This window comes from Coregonus lavaretus, assembly GCF_964263955.1.
Source record: "Coregonus lavaretus genome assembly, chromosome: 26".
In the NCBI taxonomy this organism is placed as follows: Eukaryota; Metazoa; Chordata; class Actinopteri; order Salmoniformes; family Salmonidae; genus Coregonus; species Coregonus lavaretus.
The window spans coordinates 3,894,976-3,911,758 of NC_140013.1; the positions used below are offsets into that span (position 1 = coordinate 3,894,976).

At 42.8% G+C, this 16,783-nt stretch overlaps 1 protein-coding gene across 1 annotated transcript; it reads right to left on the minus strand.

The window, feature by feature from the left end:
* Window positions 1-11,389: 11,389 nt before the first annotated feature.
* LOC311101230 (interleukin-8-like) lies at window positions 11,390-16,421 on the minus strand. Its single transcript, XM_084142342.1, has 3 exons — window positions 15,948-16,421; window positions 12,886-13,018; window positions 11,390-12,487 (listed from the first exon to the last, which is right to left on the minus strand). Exons 1-3 carry the CDS (start codon window positions 16,015-16,017, stop codon window positions 12,352-12,354), a joined length of 339 nt encoding a protein of 112 aa, XP_083998468.1. The 5' UTR covers window positions 16,018-16,421; the 3' UTR covers window positions 11,390-12,351.
* Between the last annotated feature and the right edge of the window lie 362 nt (window positions 16,422-16,783).

Here is a 16,783-nt window from a genome sequence, read left to right on the forward strand (position 1 = left end):
GAACACTCAACAATCTTCAATAATCTGTTATTCATTAGTGTTGTTGCATTACTGCACAATTACAATGCAAAATCTGCCAGTAGATGGCGACAGTAGCATATTGATAGGCAGTTTACATAGATTTACAGTGCAGAGTGTCTTTAATATTATAGCTTATGAGGACGGTGTTACTAAATTAATGAATTATTGGTAAATCATTACTTTTTACGTCTGGACACTGAAACATCATGTTTGACCTATATGTTGATATATATGCAAATATATACAGTACCAGTCAAAAGTTTGAACACACCTACCGTTCAAGCGTTTTTCTTCATTTTTACTATTTTTTACATTGTAGAATAATAGTGAAGATATCAAAACTATGAAATAACACATATGGAATCATATAGTAACCAAAAAAGTGTTAAACAAATCAAAATACACTTTATATTTGAGATTCTTCAAATAGCCACCCTTTGCCTTGATGACAGCTTTGCACACTCTTTGGCATTCTCTCAACCAGCTTCATGTGATAGTCACCTGGAATGCATTTCAATTAACAGGTGTGCCTTCTTAAAAGTTAATTTGTGGAATTTCTTTCCTTCTTAATGCGTTTGAGCCAATCAGTTGTGTTGTGACAAGGTAGGGGGGTATACAGAAGATAGCCCTATTTAGTAAAAGACCAAGTCCATATTATGGCAAGAACAGCTCAAATAAGCCAAGAGAAACAACAGACCATCATCACTTTCTTTCTTTCTTTCATCATCATTATAAGATTTCTTTCTACTTTGAAAGTTTCTTCAAGTGCAGTTGCAAAAAGCGCTATGATGAAACTGGCTCTCAGGAGGACTGCCACAGGAATGGAAGACCCAGAGTTACCTCTGCTGCAGAGGATAAGTTCATTAGAGTTACCAGCCTCAGAAATTGCAGCCCAAATAAATGCTTCAAAGAATTCAAGTAACAGACACATCTCAACATCAACTGTTCAGAGGAGACTGTGTGAATCAAGCCTTCATGGTCGAATTGCTGCAAAGAAACCACTACTAAAGGACACCAATAAGAAGAAGAGACTTGCTTGGGCCAAGAAACACGAGCAATGGACATTAGACCAGTGGAAATGTGTCCTTTGGTCTGGTCTCCAAATGGGAGATTTTTGGTTCCAACCGCCGTGTCTTTGTGAGACGCAGTGTGGGTGAACAGATGATCTCCGCATGTGTAGTTCCCACCGTAAAGCATGGAGGAGGAGGTGTTATGGTGTGGGGGTGCTTTGCTGGTGACACTGTCTGTGATTTATTTAGGCACACTTAACCAGCATGGCTACCACAGCATTCTGCAGTGATACGCCATCACATCTGGTTTGGGCTTAGTGGGACTATCATTTGTTTTTCAACAGGACAATGAACCAACACACATCCTGGCTGTGTAAGGGCTATTTTACCAAGAAGGAGAGTGATGGAGTGCTGCATCAGATGACCTGGCCTCCACAATCCCCTGACATCATCGCAATTGAGATGGTTTGGAATGAGTCGGACCGTGGAGTGAAGGAAAAGCAGCCAACAAGTGCTCAGCAGATGTGGGAACTCCTTCAAGACTGTTGGAAAAGCATTCCAGGTGAAGCTGGTTGAGAGAATGCCAAGAGTCTGCAAAGCTGTCATCAAGGCAAAGGGTGGCTATTTGAAGCTATATTTTGATTTGTTTAACACTTTTTTGGTTACTACAGGATTACATATGTGTTATTTCATAGTTTTGATGTCTTCACTATTATTCTACAATGTAGAAAATAGTAAAAAATAAAGAAAAACCCTTCAATGAGTAGGTGTGTCCAAACTTTTGACTGGTACTGTATATATTTTTGCTTTTAATTCAGTTGCATAAGAGGAAATTCTACTGACCAAACACAACATGTATGGAGATGGCAAAGCTGTGGTTGGCTAGCTAGCTAGATCATTGAGTCTGGGCTTGTTTGTATTATGATTGATTTTATTCAGGAAATCAGACAGCATATTATAAAGAATACATCTGATACAAAATTCAATATGCGAAAATATTGCAAATTACCTGGAAAATCTCCCGACCATCTGAAAGTGAGCCCGAAAGGAGAGGTCACTGTATGTCGGGATCACCTCCTCCACATAATTCAGTATTCTCCCGCATTTATCTTCAATCCCAGCAATATGGACTGCTAGTAGGGGAAGCAGTGCTTCAATAGGATCGGGACAAAATCAAAAGAATCTTACACAATTTTTCCAGCTGCAGCAAGAAGAGCAGCTCTGCTCTTTCCAAGAACTAACAGAAATGGAACGTTCGTGTTAAAAACGTTCAACAAAATCTATTGAAAGCAAACATAGTTTGCCGCGAGCGATTGCAAACAGAAGCCTTGTTGAAACCATATCTGGTGTCACAGCTCTAAAACAGTTTGCGTTCCAAGCTGCAGCATTGCAGAGGCGTTTGTTTCTGTATGATATGTTGAATTAAGGAATAAAGACAGACACCAATGTTCAGTTCAATAGCCTTGTTAAGCCTTGTACAAATGCCTACGCCTGGAGTCTGGGGAACAGTCCAACTAGTCGATTACCTATCAACTAGACTCCGTAACATCATCCTTTTCAATAGAAAGTGCAAACATAACGGCATAACATTGCGTTCTTAACAGTCAAGTCATAACAATTGAAAAGCATGACATTTTCTTTTTACTTCAGCTGTCATCTTCCTTTTTAAAATTTTTTGAAATAATTTTTTTTTTAAATTAACAGACAACAAGTTACGTCTCTTGCTTACAGAGTAAGCCTGTCCGGTGGCTTGCACAGCCGACCCACCCGTGAGTAAGTATTGGCTCTGACAGGGGTAGGATTAGGGCCACGAGCTGGAGAGTTTGGTGGGGTAGAAGCTTCACCTTCAGTTGGCTCATGTCTCAATTCTGCACCCCTTACCCTTAGGCCTGGACTGTGATCCAGCTCATCTAAGTGAGTGTATGGCATGTTCTGGTTTGTCTGCTCTGCTACGCGCAGATCCACCCGATTGCGACGATAGAGGGAGCCACCAACATCCACCAGGTAAGAACGTGGTGCAACTCTCTGTAGGCATGTGCCCAGCCTCCAAAGTCCTGTGTGGTCTCCCGGCAGCGGTTTCATCCTTATAGTTTCACCCACCTCCAGCTCTGGTAGGTCTCGAGCAGTCCGGTCGTAGAAGCACTTAGCGAGCTGCTTTCTGTGACGCAGTTTGTCCGTGACGCCAACCATGACGCAGGGCTCAAGTAGCTTGTTAGCTACGGGGATAGTAGTCTTCAGACGTCTGGATAGAAGGCGTTGTGCTGGGCTGCTGTCCATGTTTTCGGTGGGTGTGTTCCTCCACTGTAAGATCGCTTTCCATGGGTCGTTGCTGTCGCGCAAGGCCCTGCTTAACAGGTTTTTTGCAATCTTGACAGCTGATTCTGCCTTGCCATTTGCTTTTGGGTGTCTTGGAGAGGAGGTCACGTGGTCAAACTCCCATTCTGAGGCGAAACGCTTGAACTGTGCAGTGAATTGTGGGCCATTGTCCGTGATTACCTTGTCAGGCTGACCTTGCCTTGCAAACTGCGCCTTGCAGCGCTTTATGACCGTCTCTGCGGACAAGTCAGGGAGCAGTTCAATTTCCCAAAAGTCAGAGTAATGATCAACGAGGAGAAGATAGTCCTTTTGTCTGTGGCTGAATAAGTCCATGCTGATGATTTGCCAGGCCCTTGTGGGCAGTTCGTGTGACATCATGGTTTCCTTTTGCTGTTCATGAGCGTACTCGTTGCATGTGGTACAGTTGCTGACAAAGTCTTTAATTTCTGCTTGCATGTTTGGCCAGTATAATGTTTCACGAGCCTGACGGTAGCATGCGTCACCTCCAACGTGACTGGAGTGTATGCGGGTAAGCATCTCTGGACGTAGTGATTTGGGAATAATGACCTTCTGACCTCTGAACAAGACGCCGTTTTGCACACTGATCTCATCTCGAAAGGTCCAGTATTCTCTCACTGTGAAAGGTGTCTCCTCTTTCAGATATGGCCAACCTGCGAGAGCCATGGACTTCAGTGCATGTAGGTGTTCGTCCTTGTCAGTATGTTGCCTGATCTGGGCTAGGCGGTGATCTGTCACGTTTAAGTAGTCTGCCTGATTGATCTGTTGAACATCTTGTTGTTCCTGCTGTAGCGAACAGATGGCCTGCCGCTGATAGGCAGTGCCTCTACCTGTACATTGTGCTGTTGCCCTGCTCAGTGTGTCGCTGATGTACATCTCAGGTCCTGGCTTGTAAATGACCTTCAGGCTGTAGTTTTGCAGAGTCAGGAGCATACTTTGAAGCCTCTTGGGCGCGTTGAGGAGAGGTTTACTGAATATGGCAATGAGTGGTTTGTGGTCAGTTTCAGCGGTGACCAGCTCTCGACCATATAAGTAGTGATGGAATCGCTGGCAGGAGAAGACGATGCTGAGGCACTCTTTCTCAATTTGTGCATAGTTTTGTTCGGTGGGGGTGAGCGCTCTCGAGGCAAACGCAACGGGCTGGCCTTCCTGCATAAGGCAGCATCCAAGTCCCCTTTGGCTAGAGTCGCTCTGGATTGTGACAGGCTTCGTGACGTCGTAGTAGCGCAACACTGGCATGGATGAAGCCAGAGATTTCATCTCCTGCACTGCGGCCTCGTGCTTGGGTAGCCAGTGCCATGGTGTGTCTTTGTCCAGCAACCGGCGCAGAGGCTCACAGACTGCTGATAGGTGTGGCATGAACTTTGCAAGATAGTTTGCAAAGCCGATGAGACGCTGTACTCCTTTTGCATCAGACGGGTTTGGCATGTCGAGGATCGCTTGGACCTTGTCTGGGTCCGGCTTCAGGCCTTTTGCCGAGAGAATGTGGCCATGGAAGTGGACGTCTTTCACCTTGAACTGCAGCTTCTTCAGGCCAAGACGAAGCTTAACTGATCGGCAGCGCTCCATCAGTGCCAGGAGCTTCACATCGTGGTCGCGTTCTGCTTCTTCGTCTGTTTCACCACAGCCTACGATCAGGATATCATCGGCGATGGGTTCAATGCCCTTGAGCCCAGCCAGTAACTCGTGCTGCTTGCGTTGGTATACCTCAGGCGCCACTGAGACACCAAACGGGAGCTTGAGCCAGCGTTTCCGACCCCAGGGGGTCCAGAAGGTAGTCATGAAGCTGCTTTCTTCGTCCAGCTTGCATTGAAGGAATGCCTCTCGGGCATCCACCAAGGTGAAAATCCTGGCCTTGGGAAGCTTATAGAGGACATCCTCTAGTGTCGGCATGATGTAGTGGGATCGTTTCAGTGCTTGGTTCAGATGCTTTGGGTCGATGCAGACCCTCAGCTTCTCTGGTTTTTTCACTATGACCATATTGCTGATCCAGTCAGTTGGTTCAGTCACAGATGTCATGTGGCCATCGGCCTCATACTTGTCCAGCTGGGCCTTCACAGCCACTTTCATTGCAATGGGCACATTGCGAGGAGCACACTGGACTGGAGTAATGCTCTCATCCACTTCAAAGTGTACCTCCCCAGGCACTGATTCAACGGGCATGTTGAATACATCGTCATATCTGCTGAGTAGTTGTTCTTTGGACAGGGGTCCATGCTGGACATGATCCACAATGTGCAGGTCATTTGGTACAGTGAACTGCATCAGTCCCAGGCGTTCGCATGTAGAGCCTGAGAGGAGAGGATTTTGACTGGTTTTCACAATCTCGAACTCCAGCTTGTGTTTGCGTCCCCGAATAACACATTCGGTCTCAAAGGTGCCCATAGAGCTCATTAGTTCTCCTGAGTACAGCTTTAGTCTAGTATCGCTGGGAACTAGATGTGTGTCAGGTGCCAGATTGATTTTGATTCGGGAGAGACACTTAAGTGTTTTAGTACTATATCTCTTGACACAATGATGAAAATAATCATGGCCTCTAAACCTTCAAGCTGCATACTGGATCCTATTCCTACTAAACTGCTGAAGGAGCTGCTTCCTGTGCTTGGCCCTCCTATGTTGAACATAATAAACAGCTCTCTATCCACCGGATGTGTACCAAACTCACTAAAAGTGGCAGTGATAAAGCCTCTCTTGAAAAAGCCAAACCTTGACCCGGAAAATATAAAAAACTATCGGCCTATATCGAATCTTCCATTCCTCTCAAAAATTTTAGAAAAAGCTGTTGCGCAGCAACTCACTGCCTTTCTGAAGACAAACAATGTATACGAAATGCTTCAGTCTGGTTTTAGACCCCATCATAGCACTGAGACTGCACTTGTGAAGGTGGTAAATGACCTTTTAATGGCGTCAGACCGAGGCTCTGCATCTGTCCTCGTGCTACTAGACCTTAGTGCTGCCTTTGACACCATCGATCACCACATTCTTTTGGAGAGACTGGAAACCCAAATTGGTCTACACGGACAAGTTCTGGCCTGGTTTAGATCCTACCTGTCGGAAAGATATCAGTTTGTCTCTGTGAATGGTCTGTCCTCCGACAAATCAACTGTACATTTCGGTGTTCCTCAAGGTTCCGTTTTAGGACCACTATTGTTTTCACTATATATTTTACCTCTTGGGGATGTTATTCGAAAACATAATGTTAACTTTCACTGCTATGCGGATGACACACAGCTGTACATTTCAATGAAACATGGTGAAGCCCCAAAATTGCCCTCGCTAGAAGCCTGTGTTTCAGACATAAGGAAGTGGATGGCTGAAAACTTTTTACTTTTAAACTCGGACAAAACAGAGATGCTTGTTCTAGGTCCCAAGAAACAAAGAGATCTTCTGTTAAATCTGACAATTCATCTAGATGGTTGTAAAGTCGTCTCAAATAAAACTGTGAAGGACCTCGGTGTTACTCTTGACCCTGATCTCTCTTTTGACGAACATATCAAGACTGTTTCAAGGACAGCTTTTTTCCATCTACGTAACATTGCAAAAATCAGAAATTTTCTGTCCAAAAATGATGCAGAAAAATTAATCCATGCATTTGTTACTTCTAGGTTAGACTACTGCAATGCTCTATTTTCCGGCTACCCGGATAAAACACTAAATAAACTTCAGTTAGTGCTAAATACGGCTGCTAGAATCCTGACTAGAACCAAGAAATTTGATCATATTACTCCAGTGCTAGCTTCCCTACACTGGCTTCCTGTTAAGGCAAGGGCTGATTTCAAGGTTTTACTGTTAACCTATAAAGCGTTACATGGGCTTGCTCCTACCTATCTTTCCGAGTTGGTCCTGCCGTACATACCAATACGTACGCTACGGTCACAAGACGCAGGCCTCCTAATTGTCCCTAGAATTTCTAAGCAAACAGCGGGAGGCAGGGCTTTCTCCTATAGATCTCCATTTTTATGGAACAGTCTGCCTACCCATGTGAGAGACGCAGACTCGGTCTCAACCTTTAAGTCTTTACTGAAGACTTATCTCTTCAGTAGGTCATATGATTGAGTGTAGTCTGGCCCAGGAGTGTGAAGGTGAACGGAAAGGCTGGAGCAACGAACAGCCCTTGCTGTCTCTGCCGGGCCGGTTCCCCTCTCCACTGGGGTTCTCTGCCTCTAACCCTGTTGCAGGGGCTGAGTCACTGGCTTGCTGGTGCTCTTTCATGCCGTCCCTGGGAGGGGTGCGTCACTTGAGTGGGTTGAGTTACTGACGTGATCTTCCTGTCTGGGTTGGCGCCCCCCCCTTGGTTTGTGCTGTGGTGGAGACCTCTGTGGGCTATACTCGGCCTTGTCTCAGGATTGTAAGTTGGTGGTTGGGGATATCCCTCTAGTGGTGCGGGGGCTGTGCTTTGGCGGAGTGGGTGGGGTTATATCCTTCCTGTTTGGCCCTGTCCGGGGGTTTCTTCGGATGGGGCCACAGTGTCTCCGGACCGCTCCTGTCTCAGCCTCCAGTATTTATGCTGCAGTAGTTTATGTGTCGGGGGGCTGGGGTTAGTTGGTTATACCTGGAGTACTTCTCCTGTCTTATCCAGTGTCCTGTGTGAATTTAAGTATGCTCTCTCTAATTCTCTCGTTCTCTCTTTCTCTCTGAGAACCTGAGCCCTAGGACCATACGTCAGGACTACCGGGCATGATGACACCTTGCTGTCCCCAGTCCGCCTGGCCTTGCTGCTATTCCAGTTTCAACTGTTCTGCCTGCGGCTACGAAACCCCTACCTGTCCCAGACCTGCTGTTTTCAACTCTTTAATGATCGGCTATGAAAAGCCAACTGAGAGACCTGAGCCCTAGGACCATACGTCGGGACTACCGGCCGTGGTGACTCCTTGCTGTCCCCAGTCCGCCTGGCCTTGCTGCTATTCCAGTTTCAACTGTTCTGCCTGCGGTTATGGAACCCCTACCTGTCCCAGACCTGCTGTTTTCAACTCTTAATGATCGGCTATGAAAAGCCAACTGAGATTTATTCCTGATTATTATTTGACCATGCTTGTCACTTATGAACATTTTTGAACATCTTGGCATGGTTCTGTTATAATCTCCACCCGGCACAGCCAGAAGAGGACTGGCCACCCCTCATAGCCTGGTTCCTCTCTAGGTTTCTTCCTAGGCTTTCGCCTTTCTAGGGAGTTTTTCCTAGCCACTGTGCTTCTACACCTGCATTACTAGCTGTTTGGGGTTTTAGGCTGGGTTTCTGTACAGCACTTCGAGATATTAGCTGATGTAAGAAGGGCTATATAAAATAAAATTGATTGATTGATTGATTGATTTTGTCTTTGTAGCTCATTACGTTGCATGTAGCACCCGAATCCAGTTGACATTGTTGTTGCTTGTTGTGTAATCGTAGTGTCACAAACCATTTCTTCCCTCTTGAGTGTACAGCCCCAATGGATTCATGCATGTAAATGTCACTTTCACTGTTCAGCTCTGAACATTGAGTAACATCATCAACACAGTGAATCTTGCCCTCACTCACCCTTCTTTTGCTTTTGAGACACACTTTTGCAAAGTGATTATTAGTTCCACAAGCTCTGCATGGTTTTCCATAGGCCGGGCAGTGCTCTTTGCCACGTGTGTGTGTATTCCCACAGTATTTACATGCTACGGGGTTCTCTGTGTTCACCGTTCGTGGTGAATTACTCTGCCTCGATTGGTTTTGTCTGAATGTCTGCCTAGCAACAGCGTGAACAGTATCAACGTCGGAGCGTGGGGTTTCCGTTTCCATTGCTCTCATTCTCATGTCAGTGACTTCAGCAGTGCGGCACATTTCGATGGCAGTTACTAATGTTAAGCCTCTCTCTCTCAGTAGACGCCGGCGCGTATTCTCATTTGCAATTCCCAGTACTATTTTGTCACGAATCAGTTCATCTTTCAATCCCCCGTATTCACAAGTGGCGGATTTCTCTCTCAAACGGGTTACAAAGTTGTGTACTGACTCACCCTCTTCCTGTTTGCAGCTTCCGAAAACGAACCGCTCGTAAATTACGTTTCTTGCGGGTTTGAAGTAATTCTCCAATGCATCCAATATAGCCTTTGCATCACACTGTTGTCGTGCCGTGAGGGTGAGATTGTGCCGGTAGATATGCCTGCATTCGCTGCCCATTAAACTCCTCAGAGTTGCCGCTTGTACCTCGTTGGGTTTCTCATGTAGACCGGTCGCCAGCGCATAGTCCTCGAATTCATCCCTGAAGTTGTCCCAATTAGTATTCCAGTCCCCTGTGAGAACCATGTGATTTGGTGGCGGAATGTTCGCTGCCATAGCAATGGAATAGGAGATTTCTTTGTCTTCAGTCATGGAGGTAGGTAGTGATGCTAGCTAGCCAGCTAACACGAGTTGATCAGTGTTGTGAGTAGGAAACGGCTTGTGTTCGCATATGGAACGTAACTGCGCCTATACTGTACTTAGCTACAAAAATAACAAACGTGTGTTTTCCGAGCCACTTCTGATACCATGTTTCTGTATGATATGTTGAATTAAGGAATAAAGACAGACACCAATGTTCAGTTCAATAGCCTTGTTAAGCCTTGTACAAATGCCTACGCCTGGAGTCTGGGGAACAGTCCAACTAGTCGATTACCTATCAACTAGACTCCGTAACAGCGTTGTGCAAATGATTGACTTGTTAACAGACCTGCTACACTGGACATGTGATTTTTGCCCAACCTGAGCCACTACTTCTGCCTTTTTCTTTTAGATCTGAAGCTGATCAGATCTGTATCAGATCTCTGCAAATGTGGAAATAGTGTTTGACATGGCAGGGAACCGACCTATTGATGGGATAATCTGTGCAACGCGTCTGCAATATAGTCGACCTGAAATGCGACCAGTAGTCACTGCTTCTCACAATAACACACACTCTGTGAGCAAAGTAACCGTAACATTTAACATAGGTAAAATTGTAATCTGCAGCACAATTTATGTTTATTTATTTACTTTTCTTGAACTATGTCCATTAAGTAAACAGAGTTTAAGTAAACAGCGCAATAAAAGTGGTGCACGCAATGCAATGACGAGGTGCAGCATTAGGAGTTCCTATCTAAAAGCATTATGGTTCGTCAGCCAAAAATGCCATCCCATGAGTAAAGGTGGGGAACTGGCTGGACGGACAGATTTGAGTAACCCTATGGAAATAAATGTGTGACCCAATTAGTCTTTCAGACATTCTTACTGACCACACTCTTTGATACTTGTTACTGTACCTCACTACCACAGGAGGTTGGTGGCACCTTAATTGGGGAGGATGGGCTCGTGGTAATGGCTGGAGGGGAATCAGTGGAATGGTATCAAATATGATGCCATTCCTTTCGCTCCGTTCCAGCCATTATTATGAGCCGTCCTCCCCTCAGCAGCATCCACTGTTCACTACATACTACTACATACGTCATATACAAGGAATTTCTATATCTTTGATATAAGACAATATGGGAGAGGTTTCATCTGTTAGAATTTATAGGTATGTAGCTATGATTTCATTCAACTTTAGCTATAAATTCCCAAAGTTTCCATACAGTTAATTACCATAGTATACTCGACACCTCTATGTCAGCGTTGGAGAATCAGTCAAAAGCAAAAGGTGGAAACCTGCACATTGTTTTAATAAGATAATAAAATGATCCTAATCTACACTGGCTTGTGGTAGAGCTGTACACAATGCAACCTTGGTTCATATTGCAGGAAAAAAGGGCAAAACACAAGTGCAATAGCTAAACTGACAGTATGCAGGTTTTTACCTTTTTGATTGAGTAACCCAGAAATACTTTGGTAAAACAGTAAGCTACACACAAGATTCAATTACAGTTTCTTTGTTCTATCAATATCTATACCCATATACATTTAAATACATATAAAATAATTTAGGATATTGATTGTAAGATGAGAAAATTGACATTGAAGAGTATGGAGGGAGAACATCGAATACGGTCATTCAATTTGGATTGAATGTTTGAGAATAGTGAATCCTAAGAAACAAAGAAAGGCAGCCTTAATGTTGTATATTTTCTTTACTCAAGTACAGTATATGCAAGTCTTTCTGTATTCCGAAATACATTTATTTAAGTCAAATCATATATGATCAAATCAAATCAAATTGTATTTGTCACATGCGACGAATACAACCTTACAGTGAAATGCTTACTTACAAGAACTTAACCAACAATGCATTTTTAAGATTATGGTCAGATATATTGGCACCATTGTACTTTACAATGGAGTGCAATGGAGCAGAATGTTCAGTTTTGGCTGAAGGCTGTGTTTACCTATAGGCACCTGCAACTTACCACAGGTGAGATAAATTACACAATCAACGAGAATCATTGCCTCCAATCATATTAATTTGAATTTTAAACAAGGCAACAGTAAACATGTCATCCCCCACGAATGAATCAGAGCATTGAACGTGCGCCAAGTTTTCTAGTCCAATGTTTAAGCCAGTGTCTCCATTAAAGGTTGTGGGTCTTCCAGCTGGAGAACAACCCCAAACAACACACATCAAAAACCACCCAGGAATGGTTAAGAAGCGATGCTGGACTGTTCTGGAGTGGCCAGTGAAGAGTCCAGATCTGAATCACATCCAAAACCTATGGCAAGATCTGAAAACAGCAGTTGGTGGAGGACACCCCTAAAATATTTAAGAATTAGAGCAGTTTGCGGCTGAAAAGTGGGCCAGATTGTCAGTAGAAATGTGCAGCAAGCTCATTAATTAATACAATAAGCAATACAACTAAAGTTTACAAAAATAAAATAGGTTCTCTTATGTTGAAAATCCAATAACAAGGTGTGGTGACCCAGTTTTCAACTTATTTGAGAAGAAATAGGGAATTTAATAAAAGTGCAAGGGTGCCTATATATTTGGCCGCAACTGTAAATGTTATCTGTATATGATTCATATACTGTAGACCCTTTTCCAAATGGGTGGATAGGTAGACAGACAAACATCTTGTTGTTTTACACGGTCGGTTTGGACAAGGTCTTTAGGTCTTTTTTTATCTTGTACTTGGCCAGCATCTGCTCAATGACCTTCTTGACCCAGAGAGCGCTGACGTCCAAACAAATCTCCTTACTGCTCCCCTTCAGAGTGGCTCTGCAAGACAGGCACACCGCACAGTGAGAAACAGAACTAACATTACCACAACCTGGAACTAACATTATCACAACCTAGAGCTAAATCAGCTTTTGTAAATGAAATAGGATGTTAGTAAGCAAGGACTCACATAGAATAATTTAAGATAAATATCTGAGTTTGAACATAACTATATTTGAGAGTCATTGTTAGTGTTATAACTCGACTAACAAAACATAATTTAAGATAATCAACATAACATTAGCCATATTTTTGTCAGCACTAACTTAATTAAATACGATTAATATATGATGGCCATAGTTGATATCAACATGATTTAAAACCCATATCAATATCAACTTATATATAATAGTCATATTTTAGGGTCAGCATGATTTAAGTCAGTAGTCTGAACTCACATGATCTCAGTGTCTTTGCAGTGCGAGCTGGGAGGGAACATCTCTACCTTGTCGATGAGTTTACCAATCCGACGTCTCTCCATCTGGATGCAGCGACAACGTAAGTCTGACCCCAAGTCACCTAGGCTCATCCCTGTAAAAGGTCAGAGGTCCGTTTTAGACTACATCATATTAGGGTATGGGGGGTAGAAGTAAAAAAAATTTGAATGAAAGAAGCAAACTTTTAATTGTTAAAGACTCCAGCCACCCACGCCATAGACTGGTCTCTTTGCTTCCGCACGGCAAGCAGTACCAGAGCAACAAGTCTGACATCAACAGGCTCCTGAACAGCTTCTATCACGGCTCCTGAACAGCTTCTATCACCAAGCCATAAGACTGCTAAATAGCTAACAGCCTGGCTACACATACTATCTGCATTGACCCTTCTATTTGATTTTTGATTTTTGCACTGACCGTATGCACACTCACACGCTCACTGACACTGACACTCCAACACACACACTAACACACACACTTAATTTGCTCACACACACATAACACGCACACACATTCTTACTGACTCTACACACATGCACACACACTCACATACAATCATCATATACGCTGCTGCTACTCTGTTTATCATATATCCTGATGCCTAGTCACCTTACCCCAATACATATCTAACACTCCCACTCCAGTGTCCATGCACATTGTAAATATGGTATTGCCACTGACCCTGGAACTGACCTTGAATATATATAGCTTACGTACTTTCTCGTGTTCTTCTTATTTCTGTTTTTCGTGTGTATTTGTTCTACTTTACATTTTTATAGTACTACTGATATTTTGGGAAAGCGCAAGCAAAAAAGACATTTCACTGTTCTTGTGCACGTGACATTAAAAACGTGAAACTTGAAAAGCTTTAAATCAAACTACACACTGTAGTCCAGTCTCTAATGAACAAATTAATCTTTCAAATCGAATTATTAACAGTTAGATCATATGACCACGATTCAACTCATGAAAAGCCTAACAGTCGAATGAAATGCACACCTCTCATGTAATATAATTGGAGTCAAATCAAAGGTAATACTGTCTGTTCATTCAGCTCTTTAGGATTTGATTCAAGCGATGTCTGTTTCATTGGAATGGTGCGACTTTCATTTTAAAGCTGTCACTCCCCTATAACATGTCAATCATATTGCTATGCCTAGGATGTCGCAGTCTAGGGATGCTTTCTTTTTAGTTTAGCTCGCCCGGTGACCCGGTCTGCTAAATATGCTAAAATCAATTATCAGAAGTTTTATCCTTCAATGTTTGTCTCTGCCACATGCGTTTTGTTGTTGTCTCATTTTCAACTTCACCCGTAATAGCCAGTATCGCCATCGGTTCTGAGTGGGGCATTCAGAGTTCCCCGCCGGGGAATTTGAAATCGAGTGCTAACTCTGCCCACCTAGCAAGGACCGAACATCCCCGCTTGCAAAATGAGTGAGCAGATGCATGGGCTGGGTAATTGGATTGACAGGTTAGGAAGCAACAGCTTTCAAAGAATCGTTCCACCATTCAAATGAAACAGAAAAGGCTTGAATCAAATCCTAAAGAGCTGAATACACAGTCACAGTATTACCTTTGATTACACTTCAATTACATAACATGCATTTCATTCGACTGTTAGGCTTTTCATGTTTCAAAGGTGAGCATTATTCATTCAAGAAACTGGACTACAATTAGAAATTTGATCTAATGCTTGTTTGTTTCATTCCTTGCTTGTTACCGTAATTCAATAATTTATGTGAGTTACAACACTCATAATTGGGAGCCATGATTGGCTTGATAGAAATGAGATTTATATTTAAATAGGCAGATGTAGTTGTTACTCAAATACTCACATACTGTACTGTCAGAAATACAAATTATCTCTAAAAGGTATTTCTTCACTTATTGTTGCTATTGTCTACCCTTGACTCTTACACTGAGATTGATGCAGTTAGGGCCTGATGCCCCTTAAATGCAGAGAACTTTGAATGTTTTTCTATGTTGTGTCCTGGGATAAACCATACGCCTGCCCCGCTATTGCACTGGAGAACACCCATTCGACATAGGAGAAACCGCACGCTTGCATGTCTGGATTGTTCTTTTGGTACTTAACCATGTCTCTGGATTGTACGCACCTTTTGAAATATGTTGTGTTAAAGACTCTGGTCCCTCTGGACAATGGTTTTAGTACTGTCTGTGAATCCAAATGTCTAGACTTGCCATTATGTTGCTGCTTTTACTGTCAGGAAATAGGCAATCTAACCCAGGTCTTACATTTCTACCCAATCTGAATTAAAAAGTCAGAATGGTCTGAAGTTTCAGCACATAAATTTAAGAAGTATTCTTCCGATTTTGTGAATATTAGGATAAAAACCGCAGACCTATATGTATTTATGCTTTCTGAAACCTGGCTCAAAAGATCTATCACTGACAAAGACATTGGCATTGATGGTTACAATGTTTTTCAGTCAGATTGCAAATGTAAGTGTGGTTATGTTGCTATAAAAGGCACGTTTTCGGCGACCATTCTGACTACTGTTACCAAACCCAAGCAACTTGAATATCTGGCTTTGAATATAAATCTCTGCGCATCCTTAAATCTAGTTGTCTCCTGTTGTTATAGACCCCCATATGCTATTGCTAGCTCTCTGGATTCTATTTTTGAATTATTATCACAGAATGTCAAATCTGAATTTGTGATTATGGGTGACCTGAATCTAGACTGGTTGACATCCAACTCTGATCAACTCAAGAATCTATGTAATACCTATAATCTTACTCAGATTGTTAACAATGTAACCAGGTTTAATGCAAACTGTCCTCTAAAATCCTCTTTGATTGGTCTAATTTTAACCAACACTCCACATCGTTTTAATGCTTCTGGTGTTACCATTTGTTCTTAATTGACTAGCCTGGTTAAAGGTTCAATAAAACAAAATGTATAATAAGTACATTATATGTTGATACCTTTACTTATTTTACTGCATAGGGTGTCAATGCATTGTGTCAAAGTAATAATAGAGTAGAATTTAATATAGACTCACCCTCGGTGATGGTCAGGAGGCCCAGGAGCACACCGATAGAGCTGGCTGATATTCTGATGCTCATCTTCATCTTAGCGAAAAACTGGAGTTCAAGTAACTAGACGATGAGGTAATTTGATCCTAAGACAAGCTGGAGTTACAGTAACTGTGGTCCTGCTGGATGCCTAAGCTCGAACAACAAAATAAACCATTAGTAGTTTATTAGATATTACTCTGTTTATCGTTGTGAGATTGCTGGTCCTGGGTTAAGTATTTAATTGTTGTATTAAAACCACATTTAGATTAAGTTTACTGCTGCTGATCCCCAGTAATGCAATTTGATCCACTGTGTGCATGTGTTCTATATGTCAACTTGCTGGTTTTAAATGCTTTAAAGAAGTTGTATTTCTTGAGTCCCTGTCTCTTAGTATGATTCAGTCTCATTATCTGTCTGTCTCTCTGTGTGGAGAGGCACCAGTCTTTTATATACAGGCAGTAAAGGGAATCACTAGTCAGGCCAGGTTTGGTTGTGACATCTTCGGAATCAACTCTTATCTAAACCAGTTGTCGGATTTTTGGAATCAAAGTAAAACCACAGAAATGTTTTGACTTTACGTTCAATGGCCTTCAGAGGGTCATCCGATTGGCTGAACTCCAAGAAAAACATGGTCTTACACCATTTGGTCTGGTCTTTTGCGCAACCTGGGGAAAGTTGAAGAGGCCCTGGGGGTGCTGGGCATTCATCAGGCCAGTTTTAGAAAAGCGAGTTCAACCACAGACAACACTTTTCTTGATTCAGGGAACACTTTTGCAAAACAGTTAATGCAGCCCACTAAACTGCATTTCTCTTGCAAAAT